At 41.5% G+C, this 26,126-nt stretch overlaps 1 protein-coding gene across 1 annotated transcript in view; it reads right to left on the minus strand.

Moving 5' to 3' along the window:
• The window catches only part of LOC128696898 (protein unc-80 homolog), a 1,079,316-nt gene that overhangs the window by 11,131 nt on the left and 1,042,059 nt on the right, over nt 1–26,126 (minus strand). The window contains exon 61 of the mRNA XM_070095999.1: nt 12,633–12,785. Within this exon, the coding sequence (XP_069952100.1) occupies nt 12,633–12,785 (153 nt within the window). The remainder of the gene's footprint in view (nt 1–12,632; nt 12,786–26,126) is intronic.

A 26,126-nucleotide genomic window follows, 5' to 3' on the forward strand; every position in this document is an offset into this window, starting at 1 on the left:
TGGCGCTGACTAGGCCTAGTGGTTATGGTTGCTGGACCGCCTGCCGCCTGCTCCTTGTGCCCGCTATTTACATAAGAACATAAGAAAGGAGGAACACTGCAGCAGGCCTGTTGGCCCATACTAGGCAGGTCCTTTACAATTCATCCCACTAACAAACATTTGACCAACCCAATTTTCAATGCTACCCAAGAAATAAGCTCTGATGTGCAAGTCCTACTCAAATCCAACCCATCCCACTCATGTATTTATCCAACCTAAATTTGAAACTACCCAAAGTCCTAGCCTCAATAACCCAACTAGGTAGACTGTTCCACTCATCTACTACCCTATTTCCAAACCAATACTTTCCTATGTCCTTTCTAAATCTAAACTTATCTAATTTAAATCCATTACTGCGGGTTCTCTCTTGGAGAGATATCCTCAAGACCTTGTTAATAGTCCCTTTATTAATACCTATCTTCCACTTATACACTTCGATCAGGTCTCCCCTCATTCTTCGTCTCAATCTTCAACTTGTCGGTTTTTCAAACCATTCATCACAACTGTCAGACACTGCAGCATCATGGGATCTTGTTACAAAGAATTCTTCAACACTTGTTCAACCTTTGGACGAAGACCTACTTCGACTAGTGGATGGTACCACTATGACCCCGCCTCCATCTGCTTCACGTCACCTCACTACAGTATATAAGCCACGTCTACGGCCCTATGCTGTACATTCTACAAGATTGATGGACTGAACACATCGACTCCAGGTTGAGGGACTGATTACCTCATTCTCCTCCTCTCCTTACGCCTTCCTCTTTGTATTGGACTGATGAAGCCACTGTGTGGCGAAACGTTTCCTGAATAAAGATTCCCATATGCTGCATAAGTGTCTCAATCTTCAACTTGTCGGTTTTTCAAACCATTCATCACAACTGTCAGACACGGCAGCATCATGGGATCTTGTTACAAAGAATTCTTCAACACTTGTTCAACCTTTGGACGAAGACCTACTTCGACTAGTGGATGGTACCACTATGACCCCGCCTCCATCTGCTTCACGTCACCTCACTACAGTATATAAGCCACGTCTACGGCCCTATGCTGTACATTCTACAAGATTGATGGACTGAACACATCGACTCCAGGTTGAGGGACTGATTACCTCATTCTCCTCCTCTCCTTACGCCTTCCTCTTTGTATTGGACTGATGAAGCCACTGTGTGGCGAAACGTTTCCTGAATAAAGATTCCCATATGCTGCATAAGTGTCTCAATCTTCAACTTGTCGGTTTTTCAAACCATTCATCACAACTGTCAGACACGGCAGCATCATGGGGTCTTGTTACAAAGAATTCTTCAACACTTGTTCAACCTTTGGACGAAGACCTACTTCGACTAGTGGAAGGTACCACTATGACCCCGCCTCCATCTGCTTCACGTCACCTCACTACAGTATATAAGCCACGTCTACGGCCCTATGCTGTACATTCTACAAGATTGATGGACTGAACACATCGACTCCAGGTTGAGGGACTGATTACCTCATTCTCCTCCTCTCCTTACGCCTTCCTCTTTGTATTGGACTGATGAAGCCACTGTGTGGCGAAACGTTTCCTGAATAAAGATTCCCATATGCTGCATAAGTGTCTCAATCTTCAACTTGTCGGTTTTTCAAACCATTCATCACAACTGTCAGACACGGCAGCATCATGGGATCTTGTTACAAAGAATTCTTCAACACTTGTTCAACCTTTGGACGAAGACCTACTTCGACTAGTGGATGGTACCACTATGACCCCGCCTCCATCTGCTTCACGTCACCTCACTACAGTATATAAGCCACGTCTACGGCCCTATGCTGTACATTCTACAAGATTGATGGACTGAACACATCGACTCCAGGTTGAGGGACTGATTACCTCATTCTCCTCCTCTCCTTACGCCTTCCTCTTTGTATTGGACTGATGAAGCCACTGTGTGGCGAAACGTTTCCTGAATAAAGATTCCCATAGGCATTGCTGTCTTGGTTTAAGGTTGCTGCTTACCATAACCCCCAAGTCCTTTTCGCAATCTGTATGGTTAAGTTCTACATTATTTAACTTATAAGTGCTAGGGTTATGGACACTCCCGAGCTTCAGAACCTTGCATTTATCTACATTGAACTGCATCTGCCACTTTTCTGACCAAGAGTAGAGTTTGTCTAAATCCTCCTGAAGTTCCCTAACATCTACGTTTGAATCAATTATCCTACCTATCTTCGTGTCATCGGCGAATTTGCTCATATCACTAGTAATTCCTTCATCAAGATCATTGATATATATTATAAACAACAACGGGCCCAAGACTGATCCCTGTGGAACGCCACTTGTTACTGATCCCCACTCGGATTTAACCCCATTTATGGACACTCTTTGCTTCCTGTCTGTGAGCCATGATTCGATCCACGAGAGCACCCTTCCCCCAATGCCATGAGCTGCTACTTTCTTCAACAGTCTTTGGTGCGGAACTCTATCAAATGCCTTACTAAAATCTAAGTAAATAATATCAAATTCTTTATCGTGGTCAACAGCCTCAAAAGCTTTACTGAAGAAAGTTAATAAATTAGTTAGACAAGACCGGCCTCTTGTGAATCCATGCTGAGTATCATTAATCAAGCTATGCTTATCGAGATGGCTTCTTATAATCTCAGCTATAATTGACTCTAGTAATTTGCCTACAATTGAGGTCAGGCTTATTGGGCGGTAATTTGACGGTAACGACTTGTCCCCTGTTTTAAAAATAGGAATTACATTAGCCATCTTCCACATATCAGACACTGCACCTGTTTGAAGAGATAAATTAAAAATATTAGTTAATGGTTCACAGACTTCCATTTTGCATTCCTTTAGAACCCTTGAAAAAACCTCATCAGGACCCGGTGACTTATTTTGCTTCAGTCTGTCTATCTGCTTCACAACCATTTCACTAGTGACTGTGATGTTACATAATTTATCTTCTTCTGATCCACTATAAAAATTAATTACCGGAATATTATTAGTGTCTTCCTGTGTAAAAACCGAGAGAAAATAATTATTTAAAATCGAGCACATTTCATTCTCTTTGTCAGTAAGATGCCCATAGTTATTTTTAAGGGGACCTATCTTATCTCTGACTTTTGTTCTATAGACCTGGAAAAAACTTTTTGGGTTAGTTTTAGAATCCCTAGCAACTTTAATTTCATAGTCCCTTTTAGCTTTTCTTATCCCCTTTTTAATGTCCCTCTTAATGTCAATATACTGATTCATAAGATGACCCTCGCCTCTTTTGATACGCCTATAAATTCCTTTCTTATGCCCTAGTAGATATTTCAGCCTATTATTCATCCATTTTGGGTCATTTCTATTTGATCTAATTTCCTTATAAGGGATAAACGTTCTTTGAGCAGCATGTATTGTGTTCAGAAAATTGTCATATTGATAGCTCTCTTCGTTACCCCAGTCAACAGATGATAAGTGTTCTCTAAGCCCATCGTAATCTGCTAAGCGAAAATCTGGGACTGTTACTGAGTTATCCCTACTATCATACTTCCATTCAATTCTACATGTAATTGATTTGTGGTCGCTAGCACCCAGTTCCTCTGAGACTTCTAAATTATTTGGGGCGTTTAGGATAGCAGGTACATGAAAGTGTTTTCTAGTGTTATGTTGAATAAATAGATGTATTTTCCTACCTAGGATTTTTGCCTAACCCTCTGTTAACCAGCCCATTGAAGTAACAAATACTGGTTTAGCGCATTCTGTTTTGACTGGGATAGCCCTGGCTGGCCTGTTTATGCCTGAGATGTGTGTAACTTTTGCCTTTGCCCTTAGACAAGGCTCTAGCCTCCAGCAATCCCACCTTTCTGCATAACACCATATTACAGAATGAATATAACTGCACTGGAAAACATACAGACGAGGATGACAAAGTTGTTCCCATGTATGAGAAATCTTCCTGAGGATAGTCTGAGGGCCCTGAATCTGTATTCTCTAAAAAGGCGTAGAATTAAGGAGGATATGATTGAGGTGTATAAATGGAAAACAGGAATAAATAAAGAGGATGTAAATAGCGTGCTGAAAATATCCAGCCAAGATAGGACTCGCAGCAATGGTTTCAAGTTGGAAAAGTTCAGATTCAGAAGGACATAGGAAAGCATTGGTTTGGTCATAGAGTTGTGGATGGGTGGAACTAATTCCCGAGTATCATCATAGAAGCTAAGACCTTGTGTAGTTTTAAAAATAGGTTGGATAAATACATGAGTGGGTGTGGGTGTGTGTGAGTTGGACCTGACTAGCTTGGGCTACCAGGTCTGGTGCCGTGTTCCTTCCATAAGACGAAGTGACCTGACTAGTTGGTGGAAATAAATGGTATAAAATACCGACACAATGGAAATATAAACACATATGCAGTATAATGTGATCCTTTATTGACAACGTTTCGCCCACACAGTGAGCTTTTTCAAGTCACAAACCTGGGGTGGAAGGTGCGCGAGTATTTATAGTCAGGTTCAGAATGCTGAGGTCAGGTGGAGAATACTGCATCTGATGATCTATCGAGTGGGGTTATAGAGTCTAAAATCTTGGGTAGCTTGGAAGGGAGATTGGATAAGTTTGTGAGCAGACCTTCTGCAGTGTTCTTCCATTCCTATGCTCTTATGTGGGATAGCGATGAAGAAGTTTCTTCGCAAGTGGTTCCACTATGTTATAGAAGCCACTATTCTGGTTGAAGTTGTCGGATATAGAAATAAGTGATGATTCCAGGATTCTTCGGTATTGAGTGTTGTCTTCTGTGGTGATAAGTCTTGAGTTTCTGTAGTTTATCAAGTGGTTGTGTGAATTACGCTGTTGTACACAGGCATTCCCTGTATCGTCAGACCTGCTTGCGTATTGGTGTTCTGAAATACGTGTTTGGAGGTCCCTTGATGTTTCGCCCACGTATAATTTGTTGCAGTCATTACAAGGGATTATGTATACAAAGATGTCGGAAACGTGTTTGGCAATGGAGTTGGTGGGGTGGACTATGTATCTCTTCTCGGCAGTATCTTCTCTGGGTGTGTTGTAGATGTTTAATGCCCGCCGTCTGCAGTCTTTGATGAAGTGGCGAGGATAGTGGAGCTTAGAAAATACTTGTTCAATTATAGTGCATTCTTCCTCAAAAAACTCATTGCTGCAGATTCTGAGTGCATGCAGGAAGAAGCCTATAATTACACCAAGTTTAATTTTGGTGTCATGGTAAGAGTAGAAGTGGAGAAGATCGTTTTGGTTGGTGGGTTTTCGATAGACTTTAAATCGAAGTTCGTGGTCAGCTTTGCAGAGAAGAACATCAAGGAAAGGAAGAGTGTTGTCGACTTCTTCTTCAAGTGTGAACTGGATTGAAGTCTCGACCTGGTTGAGCTTGTCTTGGGGAGCTTGAACGTTGAAGCGTCTAGGAGTTATGAGGAGAATGTCGTCAACATAACAGAGCCAGGTGACAGACGAAGGAATAATGGTGGAGGAACGTTCGGCTTCAATAATGTTCCATGTATAGGTTCGCCAGGACCGCACTGAGTGGCGAACCCATGGGTAATCCAAAAGTCTGCTGAAAGAGGTGATTTTCGAAAGAGAAACATGTAAAGCCAACACATAGTTCAACAAGGTCGATGAAATCACTGGCTGGAATAGGAAGATCAAATGAATCGTCAGTTTGGATCTTCCTATTCCAGCCAGCGATTTTATCGACCTTGTTTAACTATGTGTTGGCTTTACGTGTTTCTCTTTCGAAAATCACCTCTTTCAGCAGACGTTTGGACTACCCATGGGTTCGCCACTCAGTGCGGTCCTGGCGAACCTATACATGGAACATTATTGAAGCCGAACGTTTCTCCACCATTATTCCTTCGTCTGTCACCTGGTTCTGTTATGTTGACGACATTCTCCTCATAACTCCTAGACGCTTCAACGTTCAAGCCCTCCAAGACAAGCTCAACCAGGTCGAGCCTTCAATCCAGTTCACACTTGAAGAAGTCGTCAACACTCTTCCTTTCCTTAATGTTCTTCTCTGCAAAGCTGACCACGAACTTCGTTTTAAAGTCTATCGAAAACCCACCAACCAAAACGATCTTCTCCACTTCTATTCTCACCACGACACCAAAACTAAACGTGGTGTAATTATAGGCTTCTTCCTGCGTGCACTCAGAATCTGCAGCAATGAGTTTCTTGAGGAAGAATGCACTATAATTGAACAAGTATTTTCTAAACTCCACTATCCTCGTCACTTCATCAGAGACTGCAGACGACGGGCATTAAACATCTTCAACACACCCAGAGAAGACACTGCCGAGAAGAGATACATAGTCCTCCCCACCAACTCCATTGCCAAACACGTTTCCAACATCTTTTCCAATACCTCATTCCAAGTATCTACCTCCACAACCACGACCATTAAGGACATTACCAGTGATACACAGGACAAGCTTCCACCCTCTGCAGGGGTATACATAATCCCTTGTAATGACTGCAGCAAATTATACGTGGGCGAAACATCAAGGGACCTACAAACACGTATTTCAGAACACCAATACGCAAGCAGGTCTGACGATACAAGGAATGCCTGTGTACAACAGCGTAATTCACACAACCACTTGATAAACTACAGAAACTCAAGACTTATCGCCACAGAAGACAACACTCAATACCGAAGAATCCTGGAATCATCACTTATTTCTATATCCGACAACTTCAACCAGAAAAGTGGCTTCTATAACATAGCAGAACCACTTGCGAAGAAACTTATTCATCGCTATCCCACATAAGAGCATAGGAATGGAAGAACACTGCAGAAGATCTGCTCACAAACTTATCCAATCTCCCTTCCAAGCTACCCAAGATTTTAGACTCTGTAACCCCACTCGGTAGATCATCAGATGCAGTATTCTCCACCTGACCTCAGCATTCTGAACCTGACTATAAATACTCGCGTGCCTTCCACCCCAGGTTTGTGACTTGAAAAAGCCCACTGTGCAGGCGAAACGTTGTCAATAAAGGATCACATTATACTGCATATATGTTTATATTTCCATTGACTAGGTGGTCATTAGACCTGCTTCGCATGGGTCAGTAGGCCTGTTGCAGTGTTCCTTCTTTCTTATGTTCTTAACAGTTATGTTCATTTCTGTTACATAAGAACTCTAGTTATCTTGTTGTATTATCTATTATTTTCTAATTTTGATGTGACTGAGAAGGAAAGTTGGTCCTTTCCCTTTTTCCCTGACAATGAATATTAATAAATATCACTACTCAGTGGTGACGTGTACTTAGCTCAGTGGTGACGTGTACTTAGCTCAGTGGTGACATGTACTTAGCTGTGTGAAGACCTGTTTGTGTGCTCTCTGTGAATCTGAACCAGAATGCCATCTCTTGAGCAACTTTACCAGCAGCTGAAAGAAGAGCTTAGGGTTGCTCAGCTCGAGATACGGCGATTAACGGAGGAGAACAAGAGGATTCGTAGTAATCCTCCTGTTGTGAGTCCCCAGGTTAAGAGGGGAACTTGGTCAGTGGCTGGGCAACATAGAACCAAGCTGAGGATCAAGAAGACTTGGAGAGGCAGAAACAACGAGAAACCAGAGGACTACTGTGGAAACTTCCAACCCATTTTCGGTGCTACCTGACGAATGTGGGTATTCTACTGGGAATGCCACAACGAGCACCAAGGAAGCATTGGCAGATGTGAGTGAGACATCCCTAGAAACCCCAATGAAGACCATCGAGAACGTCATGACGAATTCCACAAGTGAAGGTGTAGTGCTACCTATCGAATGTGAGTCGACTACTGGGAACATCAGGACAGACGTCGCCAAGGAAGGTAAAAACATTGTTGTTGTTGGGGATAGCCAGATTAGGTACATGGATAGGGCATTCTGCCTGAAGGATAGGAGTAGGAGGCAGAGAGTGTTTTCCTGGGGTTTGGGTGAAGGATATTGTTAGCCGTCTGGATGACATTATGAGAGGTAATGGGAGCAATCCTATTATCAGTCTCAGTGCTGGAGGCAACGATGTTGGCAGACGTAGGAGTGAGGACCTAATTAGCAGGTATAGGTCAGCAATAGAGATAATTAGGAGGAAGGGTGGGAAACCTGCCATATGTAGTATTTTGCCAAGGAGAGGAGTTGGAAATGAATGGTTGTCCAGGGCAATTGGTGTCAATTGCTGGCCTGACAAATACTGTAAGGAAAATGCGGTAACATTCATTGACAACTGGGACCTCTTCTATGGCAGAAATGACATATGCCAGGGATGGGGTTCACTTATCTAGGTGTGGGGTGGGAGCACTGGCCAACGCAGTGGAGGGAGCTGTTAGGTCTTTAAACTAGGAATAGTTAGTGGTATGGGCTTTGGTGGGAAAACAGTGAAGTCCCAGTGTAGTAATATGAGTACTAGGAGAACTAGTAATAGGCAAAATGAGGTGTATGTTGGAAAGCCAGTGGCACTAGGTGACAAGGACAGTGGAATAACAGAAAGGAGCAGGAAGGGTAAAGAGAAAGGAGGGTCCTTAAATATATATTACACAAATAGTCGTATTGCTAGGAATAAGATGGACGAGTTGAGACTAGTTGCTGGTGCAGGTAACATTGATGTATTTGCCTTAACTGAGACGTGGTTCAATAGGAAAAATCGGGACATGCCTGCTGAATGTCACATACAGGGTTTTAAATTGTTCCAAGTAGATAGAAGTATCGGGAAGGGGGGTGGGGTGGCACTGTATGTCCGAGATCGCTTGAACTGTTGCATAAAAACGGGTATTAAGTCTGAAGTAACACATACAGAGTCTGGATAGAATTTTCAGAGGGACATGAAAAATTTATTTTAGGTGTGCGATACCGTCCCCCAAACTTAGATAGGGACCAAGGGAGACTACTATGGGAAGAAACTGTTAAGACCACAAGGCATGATAACGTAGTAATTCTAGGAGACTTAACTTTAGTCATATTGATTGGAATTTCTTGACTAGGAATTTAGAATCAAATGACTTCTTAGAAGTAGTTCAGGATTGTTTTTTGAAGCAGTTTGTGACAGAGCCTACAAGGGTAAATAACCTGCTTGACTTGGTTTTGGCAAACAAGGAAACCTTTGTTAATAGTTTAGAAATTTGTAGATGAATGGTTCAGAGAACCGACATGTTGATAAATTAGACACATGTGCAACTCTTGGGTATCTTTATTGAGGAAACGTTTCGCCACACAGTGGCTTCATCAGTCCATACAAAGGAGAATCTTGAAGAACAGGAGGAGAATGAGGTAATCAGTCCCTCAACCTTGAGTCGATGTGGTCAGTCCATCAAGATTGATGGACTGACCACATCGACTCAAGGTTGAGGGACTGATTACCTCATTCTCCTCCTGTTCTTCAAGATTCTCCTTTGTATGGACTGATGAAGCCACTGTGTGGCGAAACGTTTCCTCAATAAAGATACCCAAGAGTTGCACATGTGTCTAATTTATCAGTTTAGAAATTACAGAGGAACTCGGCACAAGCGATCACAAATCAATTACCTTTAGCATTGAATGGAAGTATGATAGTAGGGATAATTCAGTACTGGTCTCAGATTTTCGCTTAGCAGATTACAATGGGCGTAGAGAACACTTATCATCTGTGGACTGGGGTAACGAAGAAAGCTATCAGTAGGACAGCTTTCTTAACACAATACGCTGCCCAAAGAACATTTATCCCATATAAGGAAATTAGATCGAATAGAAATGACCCCAAATGGATGAATAATAGGCTCAAATATCTTTTAGGACAGAAAAAAGGAATTTATTGGCGCATCAAAAGAGGTGAGGGTCATCTTATGAATTGGTATATTGACATTAAGAGGGACGTTAAAAAGGGGATAAGAAAAGCTAAACGGGACTATGAAATTAAAGTTGCTAGGGATTCGAAAACTAACCCAAAAAGTTTTTTCCAGGTTTATAGAACAAAGGTTAGAGATAAGATAGGTCCCCTTAAAAATAACTCTGGCAAGGAGACTGAAATGTGCTCTATTCTTAATAATTATTTTCTCTCGGTTTTCACTCAGGAAGACACTAACAATATCCCAGTAATTAATTTTTGTAGTGGGCTAGATGATGATAAATATTGTAATATCACAGTCACTACCGAACTGGTTATCAAACAGATACACCGGTTAAAGCAAAATAAATCCCCGGGCCCTGATGAACTTTTTTCAAGGGTTCTTAGAGAGTGTAAAATGGAACATTGTGAACCATTGACTAATATTTTTAATATTTCTCTTCAAACAGGTGTAGTGTCTGATATGTGGAAGATGGCTAATGTAATTCCTATTTTTAAAGCAGGGGACAAGTCGTTACCGTCAAATTACCGCCCAATAAGTCTAACCTCAATTGTAGGCAAATTACTAGTCATTCATAGCTGATAATATAAGAAGCCATCTTGATAAGCATAGCTTGATTAATGATACTCAGCATGGATTCACAAGGGGCCGTTCCTGCCTAACTAATTTATTAACCTTCTTCAGTAAAGCTTTAGAGGCCGTTGATCATGATAAAGAATTCGATATTGTTTATTTAGATTTTAGTAAGGCTTTTGATAGAGTATCGCACCAGAGACTGTTAAAAAAAGTGGCAGCTCATGGTATTGGGGAAAAAGTGCTGTCATGGATCGAGTCATGGCTCACTAATAGGAAGCAGAGAGTATGCTTAAATAGGGTTAAATCCGAGTGGGGATCTGTAACAAGTGGCGTACCACAGGTATCAGTCTTAGGCCCGTTGTTGTTTATAATATATATCAATGACCTTGATGAGGGTATTACTAGTGATATGAGCAAGTTCGCCGATGACACAAAGATCAGTAGGATAATTGATTCAAACGTAGATGTTAGGGAACTTCAGGAGGATTTAGACAAACTCTATTCTTGGTCAGAAAAGCGGCAGATGCAGTTCAATGTAGATAAATGCAAGGTTCTGAAGCTTGGGAGTGTCCATAACCCTAGCACTTATAAGTTAAATGATGTAGAACTTAGCCATACAGATTGCGAAAAGGACTTGGGGGTTATGGTGAGAAGCCCAGAGGTTATACTGTAGCTTTATACATCATTAGGAAGGCCTCACCTAGATTATGCAGCTCAGTTCTGGTCTCCATATTACAGAATGGACATAAATTCGTTAGAAAACATTCAGCGTAGAATGACTAAATTAATACATAGCATTAGAAATCTTCCTTATGAAGAAAGATTGAAGACTCTTAAATTACATTCACTTGTTAGACGAAGAATGAGGGGAGACCTGATCGAAGTGTATAAGTGGAAGATGGGTATTAATAAAGGGGATATTAATAAGGTCTTGAGGATATCTCTCCAAGAGAGAACCCGCAGTAATGGATTTAAATTAGACAAGTTTAGATTTAGAAAGGACATAGGAAAGTATTGGTTTGGAAATAGGGTAGTTGATGAGTGGAACAGTCTACCTAGTTGGGTTATTGAGGCTAGGACTTTGGGTAGTTTCAAATTTAGGTTGGATAAATATATGAGTGAGAGGGGTTGGATTTGAGTGGGACTTGCAAATGAGTGGATAGAGTTATCAGACCTTATTTCTTGGGTAGCATTGAAAATTGGGTTGGGCAAATGTTTTGTTAGTGGGATGGATTGTAAAGGACCTGCCTAGTATGGGCCAACAGGCCTGCTGCAGTGATCCTCCTTTCTTATGTTCTTATGTTTTCACTTTGCTATTATTCGCTTAAAATACGCAAATTTGCAGCTGCACATTTAATTTCACTCTCCGCCATCGTCGAATTAGGAGGTACCATTCTCAAATGTTCGAAGCTACGCCACTGAGGATTTTGGAAGATATTCAAACCAACAGTGGCCCGTGGCCCGTGGCCCGTGGCCCGTGGCCCATGGCCTGGTGGCAAAAGTTCTCCCTTTACACGCTGAGGGTCTGGGTTCGATTCCCGGCAAGGGTAGAATCATTGGGCGTGTTTCCTTACACCGGTTGTCCATAATCACCCATCAGTAAAATAGGTACATGGGTGTTAGTAGACTGGCGTGGGTCGCATCCTGGGTACAAAATTGACCTAAGTTGTCCGTAATGCTCTGCATAACAAGCGGTTTTCTATATAGTAGTATGTCATTTATGTCAGCTATGGTCTGTATACATTGTACATGTTCATTTAGAAAAAAATATATTATTATTATGATTATTATTATTATATTATTATTTCAGTATGCTGAGCGTGTGTTCAACAACTTTGGTCATTGGTGACATGCATATGCCAACTGTTCCAAGATCTTGGCCCTATTTACTATATGCTAACATCAAAAAGTTGAAGCCGATCGAATGACAGCTTTACAAGTTATTAGCTAAATAAAGTACCTAATTACCTAGCAGTAAGTAGGCTAAATAAAGTACCTACTTACCTAGCAGATAAGTATGTGTCTAATTTATCCTGGGTGTCATCTACAAAGTAGGACTGATGTGGGTCGCATCCTGGGGGGGTGGTAGTATACCTTAGGGCTGTGCTAAGAAATAAGCTGAGGTAGATAGCAGTTCTTAGCTTATAAAATTGACAAAACTAAACAAAGGTTTCCCTTCGGAGATAAATTAAAGTCCAGCAAAGTTAGACGTAGAATTTCACTTACAAGGTGACACTTAGTATCCAAAAGGTCAGAATGTTTGCTCTCTTGTCCAGCTTTCTTGTTTATTTCTGCCAGTCTTTGTGAACATGTAGTTAACAGTTCCGCTACAACGTTCAGTAGTGTATCACGAGGCTGTCGGAAATCGTGACGCAGTGCCTGTTATTTACAACAAAATTTTGTTAGTCCTCACTTAAAAAAATTTATTTAGTAATACATAAAACAATATTTTTTTTTTACAATGTAATCAATATCTATAATAAATTACATATACAAACTAAACCAGAAAGTTTTCCAGATGAAATAGTGAATAGTTTACAAATGTAAAGTTGTTAGGTAAGACACATATGCAACAGTTAGGAATCTTTATTTCGAAACGTTTCGCCTACACAGTAGGCTTCTTCAGTCGAGTACAGAAAAGTTGATAGAAGCAGAAGATACTTGAAGACGAAGTAATCAGTTCATCACCCTTAAAGTTTTGAGGGTGATGGACTGATTACATCGTCTTCAAGTATCTTCTGCTTCTATCAACTTTTCTGTACTCGACTGAAGAAGCCTACTGTGTAGGCGAAACGTTTCGAAATAAAGATTCCTAACTGTTGCATATGTGTCTTACCTAACAACCTGTCGGTATTTTATACCATTTTAATGTTCAAATGTAAAGTTATTTTTTTCAGATCACATGATAAGAATTAAAATCTTTAAAATTTCGGACTGATTTCTTGAAAACGCAATAGTCAAGAGCAAATTTATACAATAAGAGGGTCAAATTATTTGTACTTTAGATTAGAATTTGACGCCGAAACGTCTAGTTTATTATGCTCTCCATATCCACAATATTATAAACCTTGGTAATTGACACTGACAACACAGGAGTCACATAACCTGACTGAATACCGTCCTCTTCCTAATATGACATTTTTCAGGTCACCATGTGTCACACATTACTCTCAGGTCACCATGTGTCACTCACACATCACTCTCAGGTCACCATGTGTCACTCACACATCACTCTCAGGTCACCATGTGTCACTCACACATCACTCTCAGGTCACCATGTGTCACTCACACATCACTCTCAGGTCACAATGTGTCACTCACACATTACTCTCAGGTCACCATGTGTCACACATTACTCTCAGGTCACCATGTGTCACTCACACATCACTCTCAGGCCACCATGTGTCACTCACACATCACTCTCAGTACACCATGTGTCACACATTATTCTCAGGACACAATGTGTCACTCACACATCACTCTCAGGTCACCATGTGTCACTCACACATCACTCTCAGGTCACCATGTGTCACACATTATTCTCAGGTCACAATGTGTCACTCACACATCACTCTCAGGTCACCATGTGTCACACATTATTCTCAGGTCACAATGTGTAACTCACACATCACTCTCAGGCCACCATGTGTCACTCACACATCACTCTCAGGTCACCATGTGTCACACATTATTCTCAGGTCACAATGTGTCACTCACACATCACTCTCAGGTCACCATGTGTCACTCACACATCACTCTCAGGTCACCATGTGTCACACATTATTCTCAGGTCACAATGTGTCACTCACACATCACTCTCAGGTCACCATGTGTCACACATTATTCTCAGGTCACAATGTGTCACTCACACATCACTCTCAGGTCACCATGTGTCACACATTATTCTCAGGTCACCATGTGTCACTCACACATCACTCTCAGGTCACCATGTGTCACACACACATCTTTCTCAGGTCACCATGTGTCACTCACACATCACTCTCAGGTCACCATATGTCATTCACACATTACTCTCAGGTCACCATGTGTCACTCACACATTACTCTCAGGTCACCATGTGTCACTCACACATCACTCTCAGGTCACCATGTGTCACTCACACATCACTCAGGTCACCATGTGTCACTCACACATCACTCTCAGGTCACCATGTGTCACTCACACATCACTCTCAGGTCACCATGTGTCACACATCACTCACAGGTCACTATGTGTCATACACACACATCACTCTCAGGTCACCATGTGTCACACACACACATCACTCTCAGGCCACCATGTGTCACACACACATAACTCTCAGGTCACCATGTGTCACACACACACATCACTCTCAGGCCACCATGTGTCACACACACATCACTCTCAGGTCACCATGTGTCACACACACACATCACTCACAGGTCACTATGTGTCATACACACACATCACTCTCAGGTCACCATGTGTCACACACACACATCACTCTCAGGTCACCATGTGTCACACACACACATCACTCTCAGGTCACCATGTGTCACACACACACATAACTCTCAGGCCACTATGTGTCACACACACATAACTCTCAGGTCACCATGTGTCATACACACACATCACTCTCAGGTCACCATGTGTCACACACACACATCACTCTCAGGTCACCATGTGTCACACACACACATCACTCTCAGGCCACCATGTGTCACACACACACATAACTCTCAGGCCACCATGTGTCACACACACTTAACTCTCAGGTCACCATGTGTCATACACATCACTCTCAGGTCACCCTGTGTCACACACTCATCACTCTCAGGTCACCATGTGTCACACACACACATCACTCTCAGGGCACCATGTGTCACACACACATCACTCTCAGGTCACCATGTGTCATACACACACACATCACTCTCAGGCCACCATGTGTCACACACACACACATCACTCTCAGGTCACCATGTGTCATACACACACACATCACTCTCAGGCCACCATGTGTCACACACACACACATCACTCTCAGGTCACCATGTGTCACACACACACACATCACTCTCAGGTCACCATGTGTCACACACATCACTCTCAGGTCACCATGTGTCATACACACACACATCACTCTCAGGCCACCATGTGTCACACACACACACATCACTCTCAGGTCACCATGTGTCACACACACACACATCACTCTCAGGTCACCATGTGTCACACACACATCACTCTCAGGTCACCATGTGTCATACACACACACATCACTCTCAGGCCACCATGTGTCACACACACACACATCACTCTCAGGCCACCATGTGTCACACACACACATCACTCTCAGGACACCATGTGTCACACACACACACATAACTCTCAGGTCACCATGTGTCACACACACATCACTCTCAGGTCACCATGTGTCATACACACACACATCACTCTCAGGCCACCATGTGTCACACACACACACATCACTCTCAGGCCACCATGTGTCACACACACACACATCACTCTCTGGCCCCCATGTGTCACACACACACACACACATCACTCTCAGGCCACCATGTGTCACACACACACACACATCACTCTCAGGCCACCATGTGTCACACACACACACATCACTCTCAGTCCACCATGTGTCACACACACACACATCACTCTCAGGCCACCATGTGTCACACACACACACACATCACTCTCAGGCCACCATGTGTCACACACACACACATCACTCTCAGGCCACCATGTGTCACACACACACACATCACTCTCAGGTCACCATGTGTCACACACACACACACATCACTCTCAGGCCACCATGTGTCACACACACACACACATCACTCTCAGGCCACCATGTGTCACACACACACACATCACTCTCAGGCCACCATGTGTCACACACACACACACATCACTCTCAGGTCACCATGTGTCACACACACACACACATCACTCTCAGGTCACCATGTGTCACACACACACATCACTCTCAGGTCACCATGTGTCACACACACACATCACTCTCAGGTCACCATGTGTCACACACACATCACTCTCAGGTCACCATGTGTCACACACACATCACTCACATGTCACCATGTGTCACACACACACATCACTCACAGGTCACCATGTGTCACACACACATCACTCACAGGTCACCATGTGTCACACACACACATCACTCACAGGTCACCATGTGTCACACACACACATCACTCTCAGGCCACCATGTGTCACACACACATAACTCTCAGGTCACCATGTGTCACACACACACATCACTCTCAGGCCACCATGTGTCACACACACATAACTCTCAGGCCACCATGTGTCACACACACATAACTCTCAGGTCACCATGTGTGTTATACAGAGTTCTGCATGACATTGTAATGTATATACAGCAGAGAAGGGTGTCCTAATAGTATGAATGTTATAATTGTAAAGAATAATTTTATAATTCATAATATGCATTTGGGGGCACTGTAAAGTACTCTATCTGTAATTATAAAGAAATCCTTCTAGGTAGTTATTTTCCAATACATAAAGGTGGTGACCCTACAGACTTAAACAACTATAGGCCAATATCTAACTTACCATTGCTATCCAAAATCTTTGAGAAACTCGTGCACAGGAGACTGTATTCATTTATAACGGCTCAAGACATACTCAACCCCTGTCCCCTGCTCTTCCTCATATACATCAATGACCTTCCAAACGTATCCCAACACCTGAAACCCATTCTCTTTGCTGATGACACGACTTATGTCATCTCTCACCCTAATCTTGCCACCCTCAACACCATTGTGAATGAGGAGCTGATTAAAATATCGACTTGGATGACAGCCAATAAACTTACGCTTAACACTGACAAAACCTACTATATTATGTTTGGTAGCAGAGCAGGAGATGCACAAATTAACATTAAGATTGACAACACTCTAATTACCAGAAATAATGGGGGAAAATTCCTAGGCTTATACCTTGACAACAACCTGAATTTCAGCACCCATATCCAGCATATAGCCAAAAAAGTATCCAAAACGGTTGGGATCCTCTCCAAGATACGATACTACGTGCCGCAAAATGCCCTTCTCACACTATACCACTCACTTATTTATCCATACCTCACCTATGCTATTTGTGCTTGGGGATCAACTGCAGCAACACACCTAAAGCCAATAATAACCCAACAAAAAGCTGCAGTAAGAATAATCACTAAATCCCATCCCTGGCAACACCCCCCCCCCACTCTTCATAGATCTAAACTTACTCCCAGTTCAGTACATCCACACTTACTACTGTGCAATCTACATCTACAGGGCCTTAAACTCTAATATCAACCTTGACCTAAAACGCTTTCTTGATAGTTGTGACAGAACCCACAGGCATAACACCAGACACAAACATCTCTACGACATTCCCCGTGTCCGACTAAACCTTTACAAAAATTCAATGTATGTCAAAGGCCCTAAAATCTGGAATACCCTACCTGAGAACTCTAGAACTGCAGACACATTCATCACCTTCAAAACTACCATTAGAAAACATCTTATCTCCCTGATACACCCCGTCAACTAACTACACGAATACCACCTGGTGGTTCACACTTACACTCACTCACTCATTTGACCATAAACAGAAATATTAATCTCAGTCTTAAAATAATGAATCCTGTGATACTCCAATACTGAAACTATGTACTGTGCCAAAACAAAAGCATTCACATTGCTAAACTCACAAACTAGTATTTAGTCACTTAGCCATAATACCAACTTACCTCATAATTTGTAATATTTTACAATTAAGAATAAAACTAAGTATGCCCGAAATGCCTAGCCATGCTAAGCGTTCTAGTGGTACACTCTGTAATCACAATTTTACTACATGTAAACCAAACAATAACCAAATTTCTGTAAACTCAGCATTGTAATCCTTATAGAGAATAAATTTGAATTGAATTGAATTGAATTGAATTCATAATTTATCCTTGCATTTTATCCTAAATTTCTTGGAATAATTTACCTTTGCATGTGCAGAAGCTCAATTTTTTTCTGCCAGGGTTTTCTTTTTGTGTGCAATCCTGTTTACTCCGGCCTGCCGGTTTCCCTGAATCCATTCATAAATGTTACGTTGCTGACACTCCAACACCACGTCAAGTAATAAAAACCATTTGTCTCCATTCACTCCTATCAAATACGCTCACGCATGCTTCCTGGAAGTCCAAGCCCATCTCACACAATACCTCCTTTACCCCGTCCCTCCAACCTTTCCTAGGCCGACCCCTACCCCGCCTTCCCTCCACTACAGATTTATACACTCTCGAAGTCATTCTGTTTCGTTACGTTCTCTCTACATGTCTGAACAACTTCAACAACTTCCTCAGTTCTCTGGACAACCGTTTTGGCAATCCTGCACCTCCTCCTAACTTCCAAACAGCGAATTCTCTGCATTATATTCACACCACACATTGCCCTCAGACATGACATCTCCACAGCCTCCAGCCTTCTCCTCGCTGCAACATTCATCACCCATATAAGAGTGTTGGTAAAACTATACTCTCATACATTCCCTTCTTAGCTTCCAAGGAAAAACTTCTTTGTCTCCTAAGTGCACCACTCACCCTTTTCCCCTCATCAGTTCTGTGATTCACCTCATCTTTCATAGATCCATCTGCTGACACATCCACTCCCAAATAAATATCTGAATACATTCACCTCCTCCATACTCTCTCCCTCCAATCTGATATTCAATTATTCGTCACCTAATCTTTATGTTATCCTCATTACTTTACTCTCTCCTATATTCACTTTTAATTTTCTTCTTTTACATTCCCTACCAAATTCACCCACTAGTCTCTTCAACTTCACTTCAGAATCTCCCAAAAGCACAGTGTCCTCAGCAAAAAGCAACTGTGACGACTTCCACTTTGCACATATTTTTTGCACTCTTTTTTTTTCGCTTTGCATTTATACAAAGGAACTATGCACGCTCTCTGCCAGTCCCTAGGTACCTTACCCTCTTCCATACATTTATTAAATAATAGCACTGTAAAGGCTTACTCAGCATCCCACCGAGTTATAGCATTAAGGCCTCTGAAGTCAATAGCAAGTCTATATGAATTATCCTCCTTCTTAACCATGACTACTGGTGAACAATATGAAGATACTGAAGGTTCAATGATCTTTAGTTTTAATAATTTGTCTACCTCTCGGTCAAATGCATCCCTAAGGTGAACTGGAACTGGGTATAATTTTCGTTTGATAGGATTGTCCGTCACTAAGTCAATCTTATGGACTACCGTGGAGGTAACACCTGGAATATCAGTAAAGACGTCTGAAAAGTTACTCACACATTGAAGTAGTTCATGTCTCTTATGGTCATCCAAAGATTCATTAATATTAATGTTGGTTGCGCCCGAGTGGTCAAGAGTCACCAAGTCATGTAGTTCTTCATCATAGTCTAAGTTAGAGGTGTCAATTACGCACACTTTACATTCTTCAGTTGTCTTATCAAGTTCGTGTTGAAAAACTAAGTCAAAGTTATTAAGGCTGTTAACCGAATTTCTTCGGTAATATTTCTTAAGGATGTTGATATGATAAAGCTTAGGTTTCCCCTTGACTTCTATGAGGTAGTCAACTTTCCCACAAATTTTTAATACTTCATATGGACCTTTCCATGCTACTAATAATTTATTTGACTTTATAGGCAAAAGTACCAGAACTTCATCCCCTACTTTAAAACTTCTCCTCTGGCTTTTGGAATCAAAATATGTTTTGTACTGGTCCATTGACAAACTTAAGTTTTTCGAAACTATGTCAGAGGTCTCCTCAAGTTTGGATCTAAGGTCAAGGAGAAACTGGTAAGAAGACTGAACCTCAGCATTTACCTCCTCATTAGTCCATAAGTCATGAAGGATGGACAATGGGCCTCTGGCCTGTCTACCATAGAGAAGTTCAAAAGGTGAAAACCCCAAAGAGTCACTGGGAACTTCCCTCATGGCAAACAAAGCACAGGGTAGGTAACGATGCCACTCCTTAGGTTTAAGGGAGCAAAGTTTCCTTAAAATGGACTTGAGAATCGAATGCTGGCCCTCAATCCTCCCATTACAGCTGGGATGATAGGGTGTGGTGAAGAGAGGCTTCACTTCCAGAAGTTGGTATAGATGTTGCATTAAGTCAGATGTGAATTGTGTCCCACGGTCAGACAAAATTTCTATAGGGATGCCCACTCTGGAGAAGATGGACAAAAGGGCTTCAGCCATCTCTGTAGTGGTTATGGTATTTAAGGGTATGGTTTCAGGGAAACTCGAAGCATAATCAACTAATGTTAATATATATCTATGTCCCCCAGATGAAAGTGGAGATAAAGGACCAACGATGTCAATAGCTACTCTTTCAAAAGGTACCGTTAAGACTGGCATTTTGACCATAGGTACTCGCCTCGTACCTCGGGAGGATGACAGTTGGCAAACTTTACACGATCTACAATAGGTAGTGACATCTGAGGACATTTTTGGCCAAAAATAGGTTTCCCTAATTTTATTTAAGGTTTTACGATGCGAGAAATGTCCGGCCACTGGCAGGTCATGAGCCATTTTAAGAACAGTCTCTCTGCATTGACTTGGAACAACTAAGATGGAATAGTCTATCTCATCTGAATTTAATTTGAATACTGACTTGTACATGATACCTTTTATATATTCAAATTTATATGAAAAGTTTTTCCTTTGGATCACTTGATTTTGTTTAGCGGCATTATGGCAATTCTGAAGAGAAGGGCAATTACGTTGTAAATTGACAAAAGAGTCCTTTGATATATCTAAAGGCTTGAAGTCAGGGAAAATCAAAGGATGGACAGTAGGAGAAGCTTGGGCTTTGGTCTGAGCCCTAGTCAAGACATTTATAGTATCGGAGGTGATATCTTCACTTTCATCTAACAAGTGAACCGGTGATCCTACTTCCTCGCTTTCGAGAGTACCATCACTGGTTTTTAATCCCACATGAATATCGCGAGACATTGTCTCATCTGAACTTTCGAGGGGCTTCTCTGACTCTACAGGAAGAGGATCTGAAACACTTATATCCATCTTTGGTGATGAAAGGTCAACCTCAGAAGGAAGAATGGCACCTTTTACATTATCTATTAGTACGGAGCAAGAAGTGATGGGAGCTAGTACGGCTTCAGACCAACCTGTGAACCATTTAGACCTAATGTAACAACGGATGGTAGGAAAAGTGTCCGTATGGCCCAAGTAGTCTGAAAGTATAGCAGAGGAATGAGTTTCTTTAAGGTTAGGGAACAGCTTATCAGAAATGACTATTCATGTGCATCCAGTGTCTCGTAAAATGGTAGATACATTAAGTCCATTAACTGTTCCTGAACAGAAGGGTGCTTGGTCATTACAGTCTTTAAAACATCTTCCAACTTTTTGGACCTTCTTAGAAGGACAATCTGGACGTTTATGTCCCTTAACACCACACAAATGACAAACAGGAATAAAAGAAGTCATTTTACTTTCCATTAGAGGCTTTGATTTCTTAAGGTCTGATGAACCCTTGCCCTTAGGGTTCGATCCCTTTAGGTCTTTATAGGAATTGTGAGCCTCACCATACAGGTCAGCAGCCTCAGCAACTTCCTCAGCTTTAATCAAGTTACGTTCTCTGATGAATGTTCGTATCTGATGGGGAAGAGCTGTCAGGAACTGGTCAGCAACCATGAAGTCTCTAAGAGATTCATAACTGTGATCAATTCCTGAACTCTCTATCCAAAAGTCGAACAAACGAAAGAGTGTTACCTGTAACTGCTGAAAGTTCTGGCCAAGCTGTAAGGTGGCATACCTGAAATCTTTCCTGTAAGAATTAGTGGTTTTTTGATATGCTTTAAGGATTGCCTTCTTCAATAGGTTATAATTACATATGATATCCTGTGATAAAGTTGCATAGATATTCAAGGCTGTACCAGAAAATAACATTCCTAACCTGGTAGCCCAGGTGTCAGCAGGCCATTCACAGAGGGTAGTGGTATTTTCAAACCTGATAATGTATGAAGTTATGTCTTCCCCCTCTGTGAAGGGAGGTAAATTAGGTGTTGGAATATGTGCACTGACTGCACGTTGTTCCATTACTCCTTCCTCTAATTGTTGTTGTGTATTCTCTAATTCAAGGCGAGATTTTTCGAGCTCGCGATCCTTTTCTCTCTCTATTAACTCAAGTTCTCTAGCTTTTTCCTCACGTTCTCTAGCTTTTTCCTCAACTTCTCTATCCTTTGCTCTTTCCTCAAGTTCTCTTAATTTAGCCTGTTCCTCACGTATTTTAGCCTGTTCCTCACGTTCTCTAGCTCTTTCTTCACAATCAAGTCTATCACGCTCCTTTTTGTCTTCTCTTTCTCTTTCTAACTGTCTTTCTTGGATTTCTCTCTCAATTCTCTCTCTCTCCTGTTTCTCCTGTCATTCAAGGTTCTCTTTCTCCTTTTTCTCTTCTCTTTCGATTCTCTCTCTCTCCTTTTTCTCTTCTCTTTCGATTCTCTCTCTCTCCTTTTCTTCTTCTCTTTCCCCTTTCTAACTGTCTCTCTTCTCTCTCAATTCTCTCTCTTTCAAGTCTTTCCTGGATCTTAGCACTAATGAAAGATTCTAAATTTTTCCCTGTTATTCCTAACTTACTTCCAGCGTTCATCCAAAACTGGTATTCCTCCATGCTTGCAAGAATAACTTAAACTATCAGGGGAAATGAAACGGGTATTAAAGAAAATGGAGGGTTCAATTCTTGCTCCATTCAAACTGTAAATAAACCAGAGGGCTCGATCCCTGCTTCAATTAAACAATATGTATTAGTTAAAACGAAGGGTTCTATGCCGGCTCCGAGCAAACAGTAAGTAGAATGGGGTCCCTTGACCATCCAATCTTCTCACCAACAAATCAAGAGTGTCCAACGACAGTTCCCTTGATAAAATAAAGAGCTCAATGAAACAAATTGTCACTGGAAAATCTCGGGTCCCAAGAGTCTAATCCTCCAAAGTGTTTCAAGCTCACAAGAAAGGTGGCAGAATTAACTATTATATCCTGCCTGACTTGACTTACAATAAATTGAGACTATAACAATCACCAAATCTTTTAAATACCTGTACCGTAGTCCTACCATAGAGAATGATTACTCATGGCTGGTGGTAACCGTCTGTGGTATGCAGTGTTGAAGTTGTATCCTGCCAAGGTCGCCACTTGTGAAGGCTTACTCAGCCCTGTAATAACTTCAGACAGTATTACCAAGGCTAGCTCCTCCCCAGGAAAATTAATGAATAGAAAAAGAAATAATAACAGACAAACATAAACACTTTATTATATAGAAAATATAAAATAAAAAACACTTAAATATGAAATATTAATCCTACATTAAAGAAAATGAAAAATGAAAAATATAAATGATAACTGAATTCAACGCTAATAAATATAGGGGTGTCTGGTGTTGGTGACACTGTGTTGTTGAAATCGTAGCCGTTGCTGATGATGGGGGGAGGGTCGCAGGTGTTGGTTACGACCCACTGGCTAGTTCTTCACAGTATAGCCTTGAGTATTATATCCCGATGATAGGAAAGCAGGTTCTTTACCGCTGCAATGATGAGGGGTTACGTCCTGCAATTTCATACAGGTGCACAGGTAATTAAATCCAAAAAGGGGAAGTCTCAGGACGTTAGTCCATCTCCACCAGTTCTTCTCGTTGATTGACAGGTGACCCTCTCTGTCATCCAAGCTGAAAAGATAGACAGGTTACCCACTGCTTAAATAATCACTCTCCATGATAAGTACAATACCTAAAAGATGTGGTGATTATTACAACAGTCAACTTAGAGCAAAGCTGAAAAGACTAAGTTTATTATTGGTCAAAAGTGAAGCTTTCAACCCATAAATCCACTAGAATACAAGGCAGGCATGTACTTACAGTAGTGCTGGGAGCTGAGTCTAGTGATTACTGTTTGGACCAGAGCCCCACACGTCACCTTTCGGGGATGGGGGGGGGAAGGAGGAGGGGAAGGGATAGCGGGAGCTAGACTGACCCTACCTTAACAAGCAGCCGGCAATGAAACTATCACTTTCGGGGAGGGGGAAAAAAGGCGGGAATAGCGGGAGCTTGACTTACCCTACCTTAACAAGTAGCCGGCAATGAAACTATTGTTACTATATACTCCCTCGCTACTCCTATTTATTGAACTTTTCCCTCACAAGCACCAACCACTCCAAAACTATATCCTCACCTGCTTTTAACACTTCCATCTTTATCCCATCAATCCCAGCTGCCTTACCCCCTTTCATTCTTCCCACTGCCTCAGGAACTTCCCCCACACTTACAACTGGCTCTTCCTCACTCCTACAAGATGTTACCTGCCCTATAAACAAAATCACAGCTTCCCTATCTTCATCAACGTTTAACAATTCCTCAAAATATTCCCTCCATCTTCCTGATACCTCTAATTCTCCATTTAATTACTTTCCTCTCCTATTTTTAACCGACACATCCTTTTGTTCTCTAGGCTTCCTCAACTTGTTAATCTCACTCCAAAACTTTTTCTTATTTTCAACAAAATTTGTTGATAACATCTCACCTACTCATTTGCTCTCTTTGTACATTGCTGAACACTCTAAAACTACATTTTTAAACCTACCCCATACATCTTCGACCCCATTGCCTATACTCTCACTAGCCCATCTATCCTCCAATAGTTGTTTATATCTTACCCTAACTCCTTCCTCATTTATTTTATAAACCTTCACCTCTCTCTTACTTGTGTCTTCTATTTTCTTTGTATCCCATCTACCTTTTACTCTCCCTGTAGCTACAACTTAAAAGTGATCTGATATATCTGTGGCCCCTCTATAAACATGTACATCCTGAAGTCTACTCAACAGTCTTTTATCTACCAATACATAATCCAACAAACTACTGTCATTTCGCCCTACATCATATCTTGTATACTTATTTATCCTCTTTTTCTTAAAATATGTATTACCTATAACTAAACGTCTTTCTATACAAAGTTCAATCAAAGGGCTCCCATTATCATTTACACCTGGCACCCCAAACTTACCTACCACACCCTCTCTAAATGTTTCTCCTATAGCATTTAGGTCCCCTACTACAATTAATCTCTCACTTGGTTCAAAGGTTCCTATACAAAATCTCCCTTTCTCTCTTCTACACTCCTTTCTTCTCCAGGTGCATACATGCTTATCATGACTCACTTTTTCATCCAACCCTTATTTTAATCCACATAATCCTTGAATTTACACATTTATATTCCCACTTCTTCTTCCATAACTAATCCTTCAACATTATTGCCACCCCTTCCTTAACTCTAACTCTCTCAGACACTCCTGACTTAATCCCATTTATTTAAATAACAAAAAGGCACAATACCGTGACTGGAACGATACACAAATAACCCGCACATAAAAGACAGAAGCTTACGACGACGTTTCGGTCCGACTTGGACCATTGACAAAGTCACACTAACAGAGGAGGAGCAGGACGGCTATATATAGGCAGCTCCCCTATCCCCTTCTGCTTTGTTTTGCTTAAGGCCAGAACATCCAACTTCTTTTCATTCATAACATCAGCAATCATCTGTTTCTTGTCATCCACACTGCTTCCACGCACATTCAAGCATCCCAGTTTTTATAAAGTTTTTCTTCTTCTCTTTTTAGTAAATATTTACAAG

This window comes from Cherax quadricarinatus, chromosome 52, assembly GCF_038502225.1.
Source record: "Cherax quadricarinatus isolate ZL_2023a chromosome 52, ASM3850222v1, whole genome shotgun sequence".
NCBI classification, from domain to species: domain Eukaryota; kingdom Metazoa; phylum Arthropoda; class Malacostraca; order Decapoda; family Parastacidae; genus Cherax; species Cherax quadricarinatus.